Genomic DNA, 17,793 nt, shown 5'->3' with positions numbered 1-17,793 from the left:
CATCACTTCTTGTGTAGCAAGGTAGGATGATCCTTTGCTCCACTGCTTGCCTAACTTTATGACAGTCCACCTCAATTTGTTTAGTCCTCTCATGGAACACACTGTTAGATGCTATGTGTATTGCAGCTTGATTATCACAATGCATGGTGATTGAAGTTGATGTCTCTATACCCAAGTCTTGAAGTAAGTTTCTGATCCAAATCAAGTCACTAGTGAACTTTCTCATTGCCCTATATTCTGTTTCAGCACTTGAGCATGACACTATCTTCTGTTTCTTGCTCTTCCAAGTGACCAGATTGCCTCCAATAAAAGTACAATAGCCTGTGGTGGATCTCCTATCCACTCTGTCTCCTGCCCAATCAGCATCACAATACCCAACTATCTCTGTGCTTTTGTTGCATCCCATCTATACTCCTTTCTCTGGCGCCTCTCTTAGGTACCTTAGGATCCTCTCAACCATGTTCCAATGGTGTATCTTGGGAGCTTGCATATGCTGGCTTACTTGGTTAACTGCAAAGCATACATCCGGTCTGGTGATAGTGACGTATATCAGTTTTCCCACCATTCTCCTATAGTGTTTAACATCTGCATAGGGCTTGTCTTCAATCTCCCCCTCACGCAGCACCTTATACCCATCTTCTAGTGGAGTCTTGGCTGCTCTTCCTTCTAGATCACCTGCCTCATTCAGAAGATCAAGTGTGTACTTTCTTTGGGATAAGAATAGCCCATCCTTGGATCGGCATATCTCAATCCCTAGAAAGTACTTTAACTCTCCCAAGTCTTTGATATCAAAAGATGATCTAAGGAAAGCTTTCGTTAGGAGTATACCTTCTTTGTCACTCTCTGTGATGATGATATCATCCACATATACTAAGATCACAACAATTCCTTGCTTGCTGGTGAGTGTGAAGAGAGTATGATCTGCCTCATATTTCACAAAGCCCCTTCCATTGAGTGTGGTGTTTAGCTTGTGATACCAGACCCTAGGTGATTGCTTTAACCCATAAATAGCCTTCTGGAGTCTAAGAACCTTTCCAGGATTTACTAGGTTCTAGGCCAGGAGTATAGACTTCATCTTCCAGTTCTCCTTGTAGGAAAGCACTCTTCACATCCATTTGCCATAGATGCCACTCTAGGTTGACTGCCAAAGATAGGATTATCCTTATGGTGTGGAGTTTAGCAACTGGTGCAAAGGTATCTAGGTAATCCTCCCCATATGTTTGAGTGAAGCCCCTTGCTACTAGTCTTGCCTTGAGCCTTTCTACTGTTCCATCAGCATTGTACTTGATGGTGAAGATCTAGCGGCTTGTTACAACTCTCTTTCCTTTAGGTAGTTCAGCTTCATACCATGTATCATTGATGATCATGGCATTAGTCTCACTGCCCACTGATTCTTTCCATTCCTCATGCTCCATAGCTTCCTCATAAGACCTTGGAATGTATTCCTGATCCAATTCTCCAATAAACACCACATGTTCTTGGGGATAATGAGCTAGAGAGTACACTGCTTGTATAGGATGGGCTACAGCTTGAGAATTGAAGTAGACTCTGTTGTTCTTCCAGTTTAAATCAACAAACTTTCTGATCCTAGTACTCCTTCTTAGGGCCGGTTGTAAACTACTGTCCTCAATTGTTACTTGATCATTATTAGGCTGAGGCTGGCTTGCAATCACTACTGGCTCCTCTTGAGTAGTGTGATCATCCTGCTCCTCTTGCGCATGATGCTCAGCTTGATCATGACTTGCTAAACCTCCTGATTCTGTTCAGCTTGATTGTCCCCCTCAGGATCAAGGTGAGGAATCTCAATCACATCAGTTTCAGATTCAGTAGATGGAGTGGATTGGTGGGGAGTCACCTCAGGTGAAGTGGCCACTTTCTCTTGGTGTATACTGATTCCAAGTCTCTCCATTACTCTCCTAAGATTGTTAGCTCTATCTTAGGCTAATTGGGACAGATTCTCTAACTCTTCCCAACTCTTTCCATCATAGTAGCCTCTGGATTCCACAAACTTCACATCCCTTAAGATTAAGAACCTCCTGGTCTCTGGTACATAACACTTATAGCCCTTCTGGTAAGAAGAGTACCCAATAAATACTGCATTTGTGCTCTTGGGTGACAGCTTATCTCTTTGTTCTCCTGGTATCAAAACAAAACAAAGACACCCAAACACACACATATATATAGATGATTTGTTTTTGTTAAGTACCTCATAAGGGGATTGATCTTGAAGGACTTTGGTGGGGATCCTGTTGATTAGATAGCAAGATGTTAAGACTGCATCTCCCCAAAATCGTTTGGGCACACTGGTATGAAACATCATGCTCCTTGCCACCTCCATGAGATGTCTATTCTTCCTCTCAGCTACACCATTTTGTTGTGGAGTATATGGGCAGCTAGTTTGGTGGATCATCCCATGTTTGGCTAAGTGTTGTTTGAAAGCATTGCTTGTGTATTCTCCTCCATTATCTGATCTCAAAATCTTAATCTTGGCACTAAAGTGATTAGATACATAGGTTTGAAAGTTTATGCAAGCTTTTAAGACCCTATCTTTAGATTGTAATAATGTGATCCATGTATACTTTGATTTCTCATCTATAAAGGTCACAAAATACTTATGATGTTCTCTAGATATGCATGGAGCAGTCCATACATCAGAGTGAATTAGGTCAAAGCAATTTTCATAAATAGTACTTGATCTAGAGAACACATTCTTGCAATGTTTTCCTAGGATACAAGCCCCACAATCACTTTTAAAGGAAATACTAGGAAGCATGATGTTCAAAGCACGAGAATGGGTATGCCCTAATCTAGCATGCCATAATACATCTTTAGGTAAAGTAGAAATGAAATTTAGAGAAGTAAGATAAATCGGCTGATAGCTTAGTGTCTTCAAGTAAGTACAAGTCTCCCTTGGTTACACCTTTGCCAAGCAACCTACTAGTTTCAATATCCTGAAAGTAGACATCATTAGGAGTGAAGGTAACACTGCAATTCAAGTCATTAGTAGCTCTTTTAACTGATAACAGGTTTGAGGTAAAGCTAGGCATATAGAAAGCTTTAGAATTTTTATCAAATAGCCTAAGATCACCTACTCCTTTAATTGGTACCTTTTCTCCATTATCTATCATAACATTTCCTAGGGCAGGAACAATGTTTTTAATTAAGCTAAGATCCCTAATCATGTGGTGACTTGCCCCTGAATCTATAACTAAAGGTTTTGTAATTTTAGGTTCAGTTAAAGCATTCAGCAAGATACCACAAGTAGAGACATGTAAATAGGTACCAAGTGTGTTACCAGAGTTATCCTTGAGGATTTTGATAAGAGCCTCAATGTCAGAACGTCTGATGGCTTCATCTTGATTGTTCCTCAAGGTCAGATATATACTGGAAGCTAGGGCTTTTCCTTCACCACCCTCTGGAGCAGAGCGCATGGTTGCTGGAGTAGATGGCTCACCCATGTCACCAGAGAAGTTGGCTCTTGCCTCATTGTAATTGGTTCTGAACTTTTGTGGCTTGAGGTGAGGATGGAGGATCCAGCACTTGTCCTTTTCATGGCCTTTCTTCTTGCAATGGTCGAAGATCCACACCTTCTTGTCTTCAGTCTGGTAGGTGCCTTTATTTGCAACTCCTTCAGCTTGGTTTGCCAGAACCAAGTCCCGCTTGCCTCCAAAGAGCCCCACTGATCCTTGTTCTTTCTGAATCCGAGCACAAACTTCTTCAAGGAATGGGAGTTCCTTGTCTCTTAGGATGTGCTTGATTAGATCATTTTACCCAGGGTTGAGAGTAGAGAGCAGTGCAAACACCTTGTCTTGTTCTCTCCTTTCATTCAACACATCCGGATCAATAGTCCCTGGCCTCAGCATCTCTAGCTCGGCCCATAGAGATCTAAACTTCCCAAAGTGTTTATCAAAGTCATTGTCCTCTTGACTGAGAGTATTGATAGCCCTCTTGACTTCGAACACCCTACTGATGTTAGACTGGTTGCCATACACCTTCTTGAGTGTATCCCATAGGTCTTTGGAAGTTTCACAGTAGCCATAAGCTTCCTGGAGTGAAGCATCAAGGCTGGAGTTAAGGATGGACAGCACCATGAGATCCTCTTGATTCTTCTTCTTGTCACTAGCCTCAATTACCAGAATTTCTTTACCATCCTCTCCTAGGGTAGTTTTCTTTGGGTTCATGCCATCTTCAAGTATATCCCAGAAGCCTCTGTCTCCAAGAGCTGTTTTAGTAAGCCTTGCCCACAACAGATAGTTAGCTCCCTTAAAAGTAACCGGAATCACAACCATTTTTGAGTTTTCCGCTGAATCCATCAAGAACAGCTCAAGAACAGTGAGAGAAAATAGAAAAGGTTTGTGAAAAAGAAATAATCAGAGTGAAAGATTTGCAGAAGTAATAGGTTTCAAGAGCTTAGTGCTCTGATACCATGTGAGTTTTAGTGATTTATGAGATGATTGTGTGAAGAGATTAAGGGGATTAAGTGAGAAACATAAAAGTAAGAATGAGAGAGAGAGAGATAGAGAGTATGTTGCAAATTAAGAGAGTAAGAAGAAGGAATCTCTTATTCCCTTACTGATTTATATCTTGGACATGTTACATAAATAGATACAAGGATAGGAAATGAGACAAAAGGAACTAATAAACAATTCTAGACAAGATCAGGAACAAGTCACTCTCGGATGTACTATGAAAGTGACATCTCCTCTTTCTCATCCATCCTTAGCTCAACATGTGACTTTGTGTTGTCCTTAAACTCCAACAGCTCCATCCACTTGCTCCCACTTGTTTAAACTCCTCCTGACCTTATGGAGACTGATGGCAATGTATTTAAATCTGCCCACTCCTTTACTTGCCTTCCAAGCCACTTGTAGGGCAACTTGTACGGTTTGATTCAAATGCTTCTCCTCTTCTTATCTACACAACTTCTGGTTCTTCATCTCTTGATCTTTATTGCTTCATCTCAACAGGAATGAGTTCGTTTTTATCATTCTTCACCACTGTAATTCCACCTTTCTTAGGCACAACATGCACAAGGCTCACCCAGTTACCATCCGAAATTGGGTAGATGACTCCATCATCTAGAAGTTTGATAATATCCTTCTTAGCAACTTCCTTCAAGTTCGGGTTTAGCCTCCTTTTTTGTTCCACTTAAGATTTGGAATCGTCTTCTAAGTGAATTTGGTGCAAGCACAGATCTGGAGAGATACCAGGAATATCTTCGAGAGAGTATCCGAAGGCTTTCCTATACTTGTGCAGTGGAGCTGGCTTGGCTTGAAGGCATAATGTTTTTGGCGTTTGCGTTTACGATTACGGGGTAGGAATTATTATAAAGGAAAGCATATTTGAGTCCGCATGTAGTTGCTTCAATTCAAATTTCGGTGCTTTTTCGGCGTTCCAATTTTCTAGAGAGGATGGTTGTTGATTGACGGCGTCTTTTAAATATCGATCGAGATTGATTTCTGAATCGTCATTCTCCACGTCATCGACATTTGTTATCTCTACACTTGCGTTCATTAATCGCGCGTATTCATCAGCCCTGCTGTAATTGCTGAACATTTCCTTTTCAGTAAATCTAAACACTTTTTCCAGGGGATCATCTGAGCATAGGTCTATGAAAGATTATTCAGCCAACTTAGAGATATCATCCACATAAAAGGCTTTTTGTCAATTAAAGGTCGTCTTATTAGTTTTTCCGTATCGAAAGTCATTGGGATGTTTCCAATGTATAAACATATCCGGCCTTCCTTGACGTCGATGATCGCACCAGCTGTGGCTAGAAATGGCCTACCTAAAATTATGGGGTCTTTTGGTTCATTCTGGTATTTCAACACAACGAAATCCGTTGGTACGTGACAGTCGTTAATCTTTATTGGCACGTCATCTAGTACTCCTTCAGGTACTCTAACGGAACTATCAGCAAGAACCAAGGTTATTTTGGTTGGTTTAAACTCGTTGTATCCCAATGATATCGCAACATAGTGCGGCATGAGATTTACGCTGGAACCTAGGTCACAAAGGGATCGAGGAAAACTTTTATTTCGTATGTTGCAATCTAGAACAAACTACAAGGATCAGGTTTCTTGATCGGGGTTTCGCTTTGGATTATAGCACTTACTTCCTCTGAAACCATCATGACGCTGTGTTCAACAGCTGGGAAACTGTTGGATACCATGTCCTTTACATATTTCTTTATTGGGGGTGATACTTTTATGGAATCACTTAGTGGCATTTCTAGCGTGATTTTATCGAATGCTTTCTTGCAAATCGCTTTATCCAGTTCTCGCTTAGTTTGCGACTTGTTGGGAGGAAAGGGCGGCAAAGTCCTATACACTCTATCTACTGGTGGTTTGGCAGGAGTCGAGTGTCGATCGACATTGTTTCCAGTTTGTCGATCGATATTTACCGTAGTCGTTCGATCGACGTTGTTCCCTTCTTGTCAATCGATTTCCTCATCTTCTTCCGACTCCTCCTCTTCTTCATCGAGGTTGATTGTCGCCTCCTCAGATTTTCCAGTGTTGGACCGAACCTTCTCTCGAGAAGGTTCTGATCCTGGATCAGGATTATCGCGAAGTATCGGTCGTGATCTACTTTCGCCGGTTTTCTCAACTTCACCAGGGTTTTCCGCATAGTTAATTTCCATGGTGCTCGGGGTGAGGCGTTTTCTGCTTCTTAGTAACACAACATTAACTTGACGTTTCGGATTTGCGTCAGTTCTCCTAGGGAGAAGTCATGTTTCTCTTTTGATGGCAGTCGTATTTTCCGCTACTTGACTGTCCAGTCTCTTAATGTATTCACTTAGAGCGTCAAACTACCTCATTAGCTCACTGTAGATTATATTTATCTTTCCGTTCAGGTCAGTGGCCATTTTTCGATTTCCTGTGAAAGCTTGGTTTAACCTAAATTTCGCTCTGCCTCAGCGTGATCCAATAGTAGCATCATAATTTCGGGTGAAGCTGTCAGTGTCAGGATTGGGATACCGATCTTTCAAGGTTGGAATATCCACAAAATTTACCTGTTGTTCTAGGTCAGAAAGGACATCATCATCAATTTGGTAAATCCCAAATTGATTTTGCTCATCTAGAACATAATGAAGTGAGTCAAGAGATTCTTTAATTTCAGCGAAACGTGGCCCATCTATGGAATCAACTCTTCTTCCTCGTTCTACGTACACCATCTCGTAGGGTCTAACCGTTTCTACATTCTTGATCAAACGCTTTGCTTCTTCAGGGCTCCTGGTACTAAAGCTCCCTTCACTGGCTGTGTCTAGCGTGATTTGGTAATGAAGGTTAACAGCCCCGTAAAAGGTGTTAATAAGTTGTGGTTCTGAATAACCATGGTGGGGACATTCAAATTGGTAACTCTTGAATCTTTCCCAGGCATTTCTGAATGATTCCCGTGGATCTTGGCGGAATGTGGAGATTTTCTTCCTTACATCCCAGTAACGCGTCTCATCGAAGAAGTGATTAATGAAAGCACTCCTAATTTCCTTCCAGCAGGTCGGAGATCCTGCTGGTAGTTGGTCTAGCCATTTTCTAGCGTCGCCCTCTAAGGAAAATGAGAAGAGTTTACAGCGATTGTACTCGTCATTCATCATGTCTTCTAGGTATTCGATGTGATCGTGTGGGTGTTCTGAGGTGGTTCCACGGAAAGGGTTCTGACGTACCAAGATTAGGTATTCAAGGTTGAGCCCAGATTCCTTGGTATCGTCTTTTGGTAGTTTAATGGCTGACCTATTGGAATAGGTTCTGCCAGGATTTAAGTAGTCTTGCAAAGGAAATTCTGTTTCTTTTTCTCTATTCGAGGTTGAATTAATTTTAACAGGGATTGCAGTCCCCTGTTCATTTATGATTTGGTTAATCGTATTGCTTAGTTGACCTTTAGGTTCACCTTGGACTACTTCCTCATTAGCATGATTGGTAAGAGAAAACTTACCTGCTTCCGGTGGGGTATCGTAGATCAATGTTTCCGTCGACTCGTCGACCGATGTCTGGAGTATAGCGTCGACCGATGTTTCTGTCAACACGTCGCTTGATGTTGTTGTTATTTTGTCGATCGATGTCTGGCCGAAATCCATGTCCTCCATCTAAAGTACCTGTGTCAGCATGGAAATGAAGGAAAACTTTAACAAATTCAGTAACAAACTCTAGACTATATTCTAAACTTAATCTAATGGCAATAAGAAAGAGTCCCCGGCAACGGCGCCAAATTTGATATCACTCAAATTATCCTAAGGAGTGAATTACTCTATCAAATAAGAGGTTCAAATGTAGTATTTAGGGATCGAATTCACAGAGACTCCAGGATTACACCATAGATTTATAGTCCTCGAAATAAAGCTAGATTGACAGGTTTTAGGCAATAAATGAAATGGTGAGCAAGGCAGTTGCTCGATTGGTTTGATTTGAGGTTGTTAACAGTTGGGAAAATAGCTAGATTCAGGTATATTCTCAGGTATGATAAATAAGTAACTTAATTTGAGTTTTCAGGGGTTTATTAATATTAATTGTTCTCGAACTCAAACTTACGTAAAATCAATGAGATTATCTAATCTTGATCTCGGATTTCAACTTTCGTATGTTAATCACGAGAAAGTGTCGATCAATGATTCGTAAAGAGTATCGATCGATATACCTTTTAAAATATCGATCGACAGAACTATCGTTGCGTCGATCGATGCTTCTTCTAGAAAGCTTTACGAGCGGGTTTGATTGTGTTCTCTAACTTACTAGACTAACTCTCGTGTATATCTAGTTAGTTAGATCATACTAGTTTAGTTTCAGGTATTAAGTCAAGCAGTGGTTTGTTCTCAATTAATCCTAAGATCTAAGTTAAAGGGTGATCAATCCTAAACTTAGCTTTAAGAACAACTAGATGAAGAACTATATTTTAAACACCCTAGCAACAGTTTAAATTAACAATACATAGATCTAACAGTAAGACTACTCAGACATATTCATAAAGCACATGGTTATGATGGTCTGATTAATACTTAAATAAAATAAAAAGAGTAAACAATATAGTAAGTGAAAGCAAGAGAGTTCAAGATCTTCTTTGTTTTGTAGTTCAGATCTATTTATCCAATCCTAAGCTCTCTCTTCCTCCAATGGTAGTCTGTTGCTTCTCTCCAAACTAGGTCTAAAAAGGTCTCTAGGAAAGTTTGCCTCTAAAATGATACAAAACCCTGATAATATAGACTAACTGGCGGCCATGGACTTAACATGTAATTATTGGAACTTTTGTGAAACTTGCAATCTTCTAATTTTGTTATTAACTCGTGGGTGGCTTCACCGTCGATCGATGCTACGACCTTTCCATTGATTAATTATGCTTGGTAATCGTCGGTTGATGTTCTGATACAATAATCGACTCTTCCTCTTTTTCCAGCAAAGCTCTCAAATAGTCTCCAAATTGCTCCAAATACCTCTTTTTCCTCTAGTAAGTACATGAACTTGTAATTACTCTAAAAATGGTCAAAATGCATATAAAAAACTCTAAAAACGTATATAAACCATGGCTAAAAGTGGGTAAAATCCAAGGCCTATCAACCTACGTAGAATAGAAAAAGTGGCCGGAATAAGGGGTGAGTTACGGTGGAAGAATGTTCTCTCTGGTTTTTGGTTTGGGAATTGAAAGTGTCGATTTTTTTTAATACAATAAAAAGGAGTAAGTTCGGAGGGAAGTTACTCAACAGATGCATCGATTGAACCGAAAGGCTACTAATGCTTGCAAGTTACCTGACAAATGCCAGGGTCTACTAATGCCTACTCGGAAGGACAGAGGGGTTAAACGGGAAAGGAAACAGTGTTTCTAATGCAAAGGGTAAATCCCTAATTATTGTATTGGATGGGGCACGTGCACATATTATCTCATAAAAGGGGTGTAAGTCCATTAGCCAAATTACTGTTGTGCCATTAATGAATATCATAACTTCCTTTGAAAATCTAATGGCAAAAAAAGAAAATATTCTAACGAGCTGTAAAGGCAAATTTTAACAATGATCATGTTTTAATCTCTTACATATTAGAAGAAAAACATTACCATTATTATCTATGACACGTGTCATCACTAAAATGAATTTTATAATCACTAGAGAATTAAGTTGGTTCATCAAAAGAATTTTTTCTTTCTTTCATCAAATAAAAGATATGGAATTACCTAATAATGATTAAACTATATACTGCAATCAATGATTTGAATAAGAAAGATTTCATAACAATTTTTATATCCTTCATCATTTTTTTTTAATTTATATTATTAGGATAAATTAAACAATCATATACACCATATAATAAAAAATATTAGATTTTTCGTATATGTTACATTTTGAATTTAAAAAAAAAACTTTAAATAATAATTTTTTTAAACATTTCTAAATTTAAAACATTGTGATCAATTGTTTAAAATTTTGTTATTACAAGATACAAATGATCATAAAATTATATGAAAAGAAATTCTCATTTAATCGATATTCATATTAAAAATATATATTTTAATACTGGTTAAATTAAATTATATACCATATAAAATAAATATCTTAGTTCTCAAATATGCATTAAAAAGTATTGATAACTTAATATTTTAATTTTGAAATTTTTATGGAATTTTTAAATATGATCATATATTACTAAAATTATTAAAAGGTACATTGAAATTTTGGTTTTGAGCAGTTTAAATTTTCTGTTATAAGAAATACAAACGAACATAAAATTATATAGTTATTTAATAGATAACCATATAAAACATATACTATATATGTATGTTAATATTATTTCAATTAACTATATACCACGGAAAACAGGTAAATATAATTGTTTTGTTGAATAATCATAAAAAGATTGTAAATAAAAGAGTGAATATTTTGATTAATGTGTTCATGCCAATTTAATTCTATATGTTTTAGTTATTTGCTTCTCAATTATTTAATATATTTTATCATTTTATAATATGTAAAAATGCAAAATAAATAACAGTGTACGTAAAAAGATTTGTATACCGAAAGTTCGTCTCGCACAAGACACGGATCTTAACCTAGTAAGATTGATATTTACCTACAAAAAATTATAATTGGAAAAAAGAGTACAGCTATAAAAGAGTTTATGTTTTACATTTCAGTTAAGAATGAGTTTTCTGTTTTGAATTCTATTTTGCTATTTAGTTTTTTTTTTTGAAAAAAGGCTTTTATATGTATATATATGATAAGGCCTGGAAGGCAGTTTTCATTTGGGCCAGGCCCATAATACATTAAGGAAACTCAGTTGAACCATGATCAGAAAATAGAGACGGAGAGGGGAAAAGTCATAGCGATCATCGATGCTTCTAGTCACGAAGTCAGTGCTGGATCATGAGGGAGGCGAGTTTAGGACTTGAATTCCGAAGAGAGGAAACCGTGTTTTTAATCAGGCCGATCGCAGCAGTGCCGATCGTGCTTGGCTGGTGAAATTGTTGGCGATGAAGTCTGTGATTTCTTTCTGTCCAAAGGAGGTAAATCGATGTTTGCCATGATAGGAGAGCTAGTAGCTTCTGATGCTTTGGGAGGGTGAGCGAATGCATGGTGGTGAGTGATTACGACCATTTTCTGACCGGCGGACAGCCAGATTTGGTTGCTAGTGAGACCCAAATTCCGAAGGAGTAAGGGCAGTCAAAGTAGAGATGATCCCTTGTTTCAGGAGCGCTATTGCAGAGAAGACAGTTTGGATTTGATTGACGCCCCCAGCTCAGCATCCTGTCTTTTGTCGGGCTTCGGTTTAACACCATCAGCCAAACAAGGAAATTTTGCTTTGGGATTCCTTTTTTTGTCCACACTGCAGTAAACCAAGGTAGTTGAGGCTTATGAAGCTTGATAAGTTTGTAAATCGTACCAGTTGAATAAGTTGTCAACGGCTTGTGTTCAGGTGACCAAATGTAGGAGTCTTCTTCCGAGGAGAGAGTGAGAGTTGTTAAGTATGTATGAAGCGCCAGCTGCTCCTCCGATCGTGGGCTCGGAAGCGACCAAACTCCATGACGGTTGATGTCTGAGACTGTTGTGTATTGTCTGGTGCCAAGAGTGGAAGTTGGGGGCAGACAGAGGAAATCTTTTATGCTTCCAAAAGGAGACCAGTTTTCAAACCAGAACAAGGTATTTCTCCCATTACCTACTTTGACCTTAATCCAACTGAAAACTAAGTCACGGCTCCTGAGAAGCTTCTTGACAGTGTAAGAATGAGTTTGCTTTTCCCGCAGGGTCCAGAAGTTGCTTATGTTTCCTGAGAGAATGTGTTTTGTGAACCAAGCTACCCAAATTGATCCCGCCTTGAAGAAGAGCAACCAGATGAGCTTAATTAAACATGCTTTGTTCCAGTAGATGAGGTCACGTACACCAAGACCCCCTTCAGTCTTCGTTAGAGTTACGGTTTCCCATGCGACTCTCGCAGAATGGTGGCCTTCAGTAGTTCGTCTCCATAGGTAAGCGCCACATAATGAGTTGATGATCTTGATGCATTGCTTAGGAATTGTGAAAGTGGAGCACCAGAAATTTGAGATTCCTGCAATGACGGTGTTAATTAAGAGCAATCTTCCTGCAAAGGAGAGGGATTTAGCTTACCAGCTATTAACTTTCTTTTTTACTTGTTGGATCTGGAGTTCGCAATTGGATAGAGTGAGCTTTTTCGTGCACAGAGGCACTCCCAAGTATCTAACAGGAAGCACATCTTGAGTGAGGCATGTATCTGTAGCTATTTGAGCAACCTCTAGACATGTTAGACCGCAGGTGAAGAAAGAGGTTTTGGAGATATTCACTGAAAGACCAGATAGCGATTTGAACCGGTGGAGAACTTGTAGGACATTCTTCACTGACTCAGCTGACCCATCACAGAAAATAAGGAGATCATCTGCAAAACAGAGGTGCGTTAGTTTCGATTCTCGACAGTGATGGTGGTATCCAAATTCACCTTCTTCTGCCGCTTTGTCCAGTAGGAGGGAGAGGCAGTTCATGGCCATCACAAAGAGGTATGGGAAGAGAGGGTCACCCTGCCTTAGGCCTCTCTTGCTTCTGGAGTACCCTTGCACTGTGCCGTTGAAGCCTATCATGAAGGAGGGGGTAGTAACACAGGGATACAGCCACACAAGATATTTGTGTGGAATGTCAAGACCTTGAAGAAGGTTGAAGATGAAGTCCCAGTTTATGGTGTCAAAAGCTTTAGCTATATCGACCTTTAGAGTGATGCGCTTAGGCCCTCTGTCCTTATGATAGCCATGTATGATCTCTGAGGCAAGAATTGTATTCTCCACTAGAAGTCTTCCCTGGACAAATGCGGTTTGATTTGGGAGGATGAGGGTAGGAAGAATTGGTTTGAGGCGCTTGACAAGAAGCTTAGAGATGACCTTGTATAGTGTATTGCAACATGAGATTGGTCTGTAGTTCGTGATTGTGGAAGCTCCTATTCTTTTTGGGACGAGGGTGAGTATAGTTGCGTTTGATGATGGAGGAAGAAACCCAGATACAAAGAAGGTTTGGATACTTCTTATCACTTCAGCTCCTAGTATCTGCCATGAGTCCTTGAAAAAGCCAGATGTGAGGCCATCTGGCCCAGGGGATTTGTTCTTGTTTAGTCTGAAAAGGACGCATCTGATCTCTTCCGGGGATGAGATATGGGACATGGATGTAGAGATGTCTGGTTAGCAGCGGAAGTTGGTAAGTCCATGTATCCAGATGGGTGAGATTGGTTCTGTTAGCTGAGTTTGAGGTGCCAGTAGTTACTGAAAATGGGATACTGCAATCGTACCCATCATACTCGGGTCTGTGATGATATCACCAGAAGGTAGACATAATGATCTTAGGGAGTTGATGGAGTTTCGGACTTGTGTGAGGTGATGGAAGAAAGTAGTAGATATCACTCAAATAACCCTAAGGAGTAATTTATACTCTCTCAAATAAGAGGTCTAGTTGTAGTACTTAGGGATCGAATTCAGAGGGAGCTAGGGAACCTAAGAAATCTAATATGATTTGTTAAGCAAGATGGTTTTAGAGATTTAAATGTAAATTGTATTTTTATATTGAACAAGTGTTTGTTCAAAAGATTGGTTGAGGTTTTGGTGCTTAAAAGGAAATAGTTAGACTTAGGGTTTTTATTCAGAAAACTTGGGATTATAATCGTACATATACCTAATGAGTTGCATGCCTGATAATGTAATGCTCAACTACTTGATCAACAAGTCAATCAGCTCTCGCATGTTTTGACTTGTCTATTAACTAGATCTAATGATCTCAACTCTCGTATGTCGATCACTAGAAAGTGTCGATCGATAATCCTATAGGGATATCGATCGATACACCTTTAGCTCCGTCGATCGATTATTCAATAATGATATCAATCGACGCGCTTCTAGTTAAGCTTTATGTGCGGGTTGAATGGTAGCTTGCTAAGCTCACTAGATCAGCTCTCGCCTTGCTCATAGCAAGAAACAGTAGAATATTTTTAGGATGAGAATGAAACTCTCGATTTTATCAATCAATCCTATGGCAAGTTCTAGGTAGCTAATCTTGAAACAGGCATTAATGAACAATCCTAATGATAATTATCACAACACAGCAATCTATGGTTAGGGCTAATCCCTCCTAACCTATTTAAACCCTAAAATCTAACAATGGAACTACTCAGACATGGCCAAGCAATTCATAACAACAATTAGGTAAGAAAAGTTCATTAGAATAGTAAATAGATATTAATGGAGTTCCAATCACAAAATATAACTTTGGATCTTCTCTCCAATCTATCAAAATCCTAAAAACCTTTTCTGTGAAAATAATAAAACAAGAAAAGCACACTTTGCCTCTAACATGGTGGCAAAGCTTATATAATTAGGTTAAAACTCGTCAGGGGTAATCTTATAAAATGGTGAAGACTTGGGCTTCAAGTCGGCTGTGACCAAACGTGCTTTCTGTGCGTTTCTCTGTCGATCGATGTAAAGACATGAACATCGATCGATTATTCTTCTCCAATATCGACGGATGGTCGAGCTCGATGGTCATCTTGGGTGCTTGCTCCAAATATCTCCAAAATGCTCCAAAATCATCACTTATCTCCAAATCACTCCTGATCTTATAAATATAATAAATAGACTCTATAATATAATAATTATTAGTAAAAACACCAATAAACTATGAATGAAAATGGGTAAAATCCATAATCTATCAACTCCCCCAGACTTACAATTTTGCTAGTCCTCAAGCAAATCAAACAGGCAGTCTCTCCGAAAGAGGTTTAAAACAACAAGGACTCACATGATTTAAAACTTAGAATCATTACCTCTGCAATATTGCAATCCACATCCAAGAAGTCCTAATCACAAAAGCAAATTATACCATATCCTATCTTAGCAACCAAATTCATCTAGCCAACAACTTAGCAAATCTTGTCTGACATTCCCCTCTACCAACCTCATTTCTTAGCATAAGTAAAAGTGCAAGCTTTACCTTGGGAGTATCGATCACATGATGCAAGGATTTTCAAACAAGTATCTGGACCTGCAGGTAAACATTAGTTCATATTCTCTCTCTCTACTAATTTTCTCTCTTAGTCAAAGTCTGCTTATATGCAAGATCATTGACCAAGATTGGAAAGACTTCCATGAATCAAGCCTTAATGGTGGTTGCCACCAAGTCCTGTTCACTTCTTTTTTACCTATATCCTAGGATTATTTGTGAAGCAAGCCTTAATGGTTGTAGCCACCAAGTCTTGTTCTAATCATTTACCTATAGAATTCTTATGAAGCAAGCTTTAATGGTTGTAGCCACCAAGTCCTGTTCGAATTCCTTCCTAATTAATCTCTATATATAGTATATAAAATATTTTTTTTTATAATTCGAAAATAGAGAGAGAAAGGGTGATAAATCTATCTACACAAGGCTTTACCTTCCAGACTTGTTTGAAGAATCCGATCCCATGTATACCAAGCCCCAAGACAAGCAGTTGTGTCAAGTTTTAGTGTTGGAGGTCAGCTTTGGTTCCTTCAAAACAATCTCAGCAAGAGTGGATACTTGACATGTTGATCCACTTTAGTATCTTTAGTACTATCTGCAATTAGTAAGTCTAGAATGGTGCTAAAGAGTGGTTAGATATCAAGCAAAAATCTAAAAGTTCATAATCCCCTTCTTGACTCAATAATAACTTATTTTGAAAAACATTTTAATAAGACTAATAAGTAAATAAATATCAGTAAACCTCCCCCTAGACTTAAACTATATTGTCCCCAGTGTAAATTCAGTCGGATTTATGGTTATAACTAAATCATAAAGACTCAATGTAATAAGTAAGAACGATATACCAGACCGGAATGGATGTCGACCGATGTAAGGATGTTGATATCGGTCGCCGCAGGAAAGACTATGTCGATCGATGTCGACAGTTTTTCGTCGGTCGATACTTGCGGCAATCGTCTACTCGGTTTTATTTTTATGACATGCAATAATTAAAAACCAACATAAATAGTATATTAATAAAAACTTAGTAAATATTACCTAATAGTGGGTTCTCTCCCACTTAGCGCTTTGTCATAGTCATTTAGCTTGACTTTGGAGGTGATTGGGCTAGTGGTGTTGAGAACTGGGACTTGTTGGAAAACCGGTATCCATCTCTTCTTTGCTCTTGTTGAACCATGTACCAGTGAAGTCTCTCATTGCGTCATCCTCTCTGTGCCATTTTTCTTTCATTGTTGCAGTTGTGTTTTCCATCCTCTTCAATCTTTCCCCAAGACTCTCAAGGTTGAACTGATGTCTTCTAATTGTGGCGTAAGTGTAGCTGAGATCTCCTCTCCATGGTACTGTGTCGGACATGTCTGATGTCCTCTTTGGTACTAGCCGGCCTCGGTTTGTAGCGTCGTCGACCGATGTTCGATGATGAATGTCGGTCGATTTGTTGTTGGGTCTGTCGATCGATGACGATGCTTCTGGTTGACGGGAAATGTAACTCTGAATCTCCACCAATTCCCCTTGTATAGCTTCAATCTTGAAAGTCAAAGCACTAATGTTAAGATCCATTGGGAAATAGATGTCATCACATCTCCCATCAAGCCTCTCTTCTGTAGCTTCCAGATCTCTATAGATCCCTTCTACAAACTGATCTATTTCTTCCCTGGTGTAAAATTTTTGTTGAGACTTCATCGTATGTGGGTGTGGTGGATTGTCGTCGACCGATTCTGGCATGCGGTTGTCGATCGACGTATGGTGATGCCTGTCGATCGATATATGTTGTCTTATGTCGATCGATGGAGGTCGAGCAACGTCAGTCGCGTGCTGAATTATGGCTATGTCTTGCTTCATCTCCTCCATGCAAGTAGTTAGCCAACTGATACTATCATTCAATGGATAGTATAGACACCATCAAGTTTCATCTGGAAAGCTTCTTTGTTCTTCTCTTGTTCACCACAGATCTCTGGTAGTAGTTTTGTCTGTGTGAATGAGTTAGCATGTTCCGGAAGACAGATGTAGGCTGGCTCATCTCTTGAAGCTCTTTCCAGAATTCTTCTGATATCCTTGTTGTGAACAGGAATGGTGTGTCCATCTAGATCTCTGGCGTATCTCCGATCATCTCTGTAAACTCCATACTCATCCTTCTCTTCCCAGTAGAATCGTCGGGTACCGTAGAAATCAAAGGCTCTTATGCCGAATTCTGGCTGTCTGTCGACCGATGTTGGGACGTCAACGTCGATCGATGGTGGAGTTGTATGGCGAGATCTTTGTATGCAGCTTTTGTTTATGCCACCAGTTGTGTCATAGGACTCCTTTGTAGTCTTCTGTTCTGGATTGTTACGTTGATG

General features: G+C 39.3%; 1 protein-coding gene across 1 annotated transcript; it reads right to left on the bottom strand.

Annotated features, from left to right (window-relative positions):
- Window positions 1-406: 406 nt before the first annotated feature.
- Window positions 407-1,115, bottom strand: LOC125583123 (uncharacterized mitochondrial protein AtMg00810-like). The gene is made up of 2 exons (XM_048749697.1): window positions 1,031-1,115; window positions 407-921 (listed from the first exon to the last, which is right to left on the bottom strand). The coding sequence occupies exons 1-2, from the start codon at window positions 1,113-1,115 to the stop codon at window positions 407-409; spliced, it is 600 nt and encodes a 199-aa protein (XP_048605654.1).
- Window positions 1,116-17,793: the final 16,678 nt, after the last annotated feature.

The sequence above is a fragment of the Brassica napus genome, chromosome C3 (genome assembly GCF_020379485.1).
Source record: "Brassica napus cultivar Da-Ae chromosome C3, Da-Ae, whole genome shotgun sequence".
NCBI classification, from domain to species: domain Eukaryota; kingdom Viridiplantae; phylum Streptophyta; class Magnoliopsida; order Brassicales; family Brassicaceae; genus Brassica; species Brassica napus.
This window is presented reverse-complemented; position numbering and strand designations above follow the sequence as displayed.

Coding starts and splice junctions, on each gene's coding strand:
- LOC125583123 (XM_048749697.1), bottom strand. CDS start 1,115: ATGGATGTGAAGAGTGCTTTCCTACAAGGAGAACTGGAAGATGAAGTC. Junction 922..1,030: donor ACCTAGTAAATCCTGGAAAG/GTTCTTAGACTC, acceptor AATATGAGGCAG/ATCATACTCTCTTCACACTC.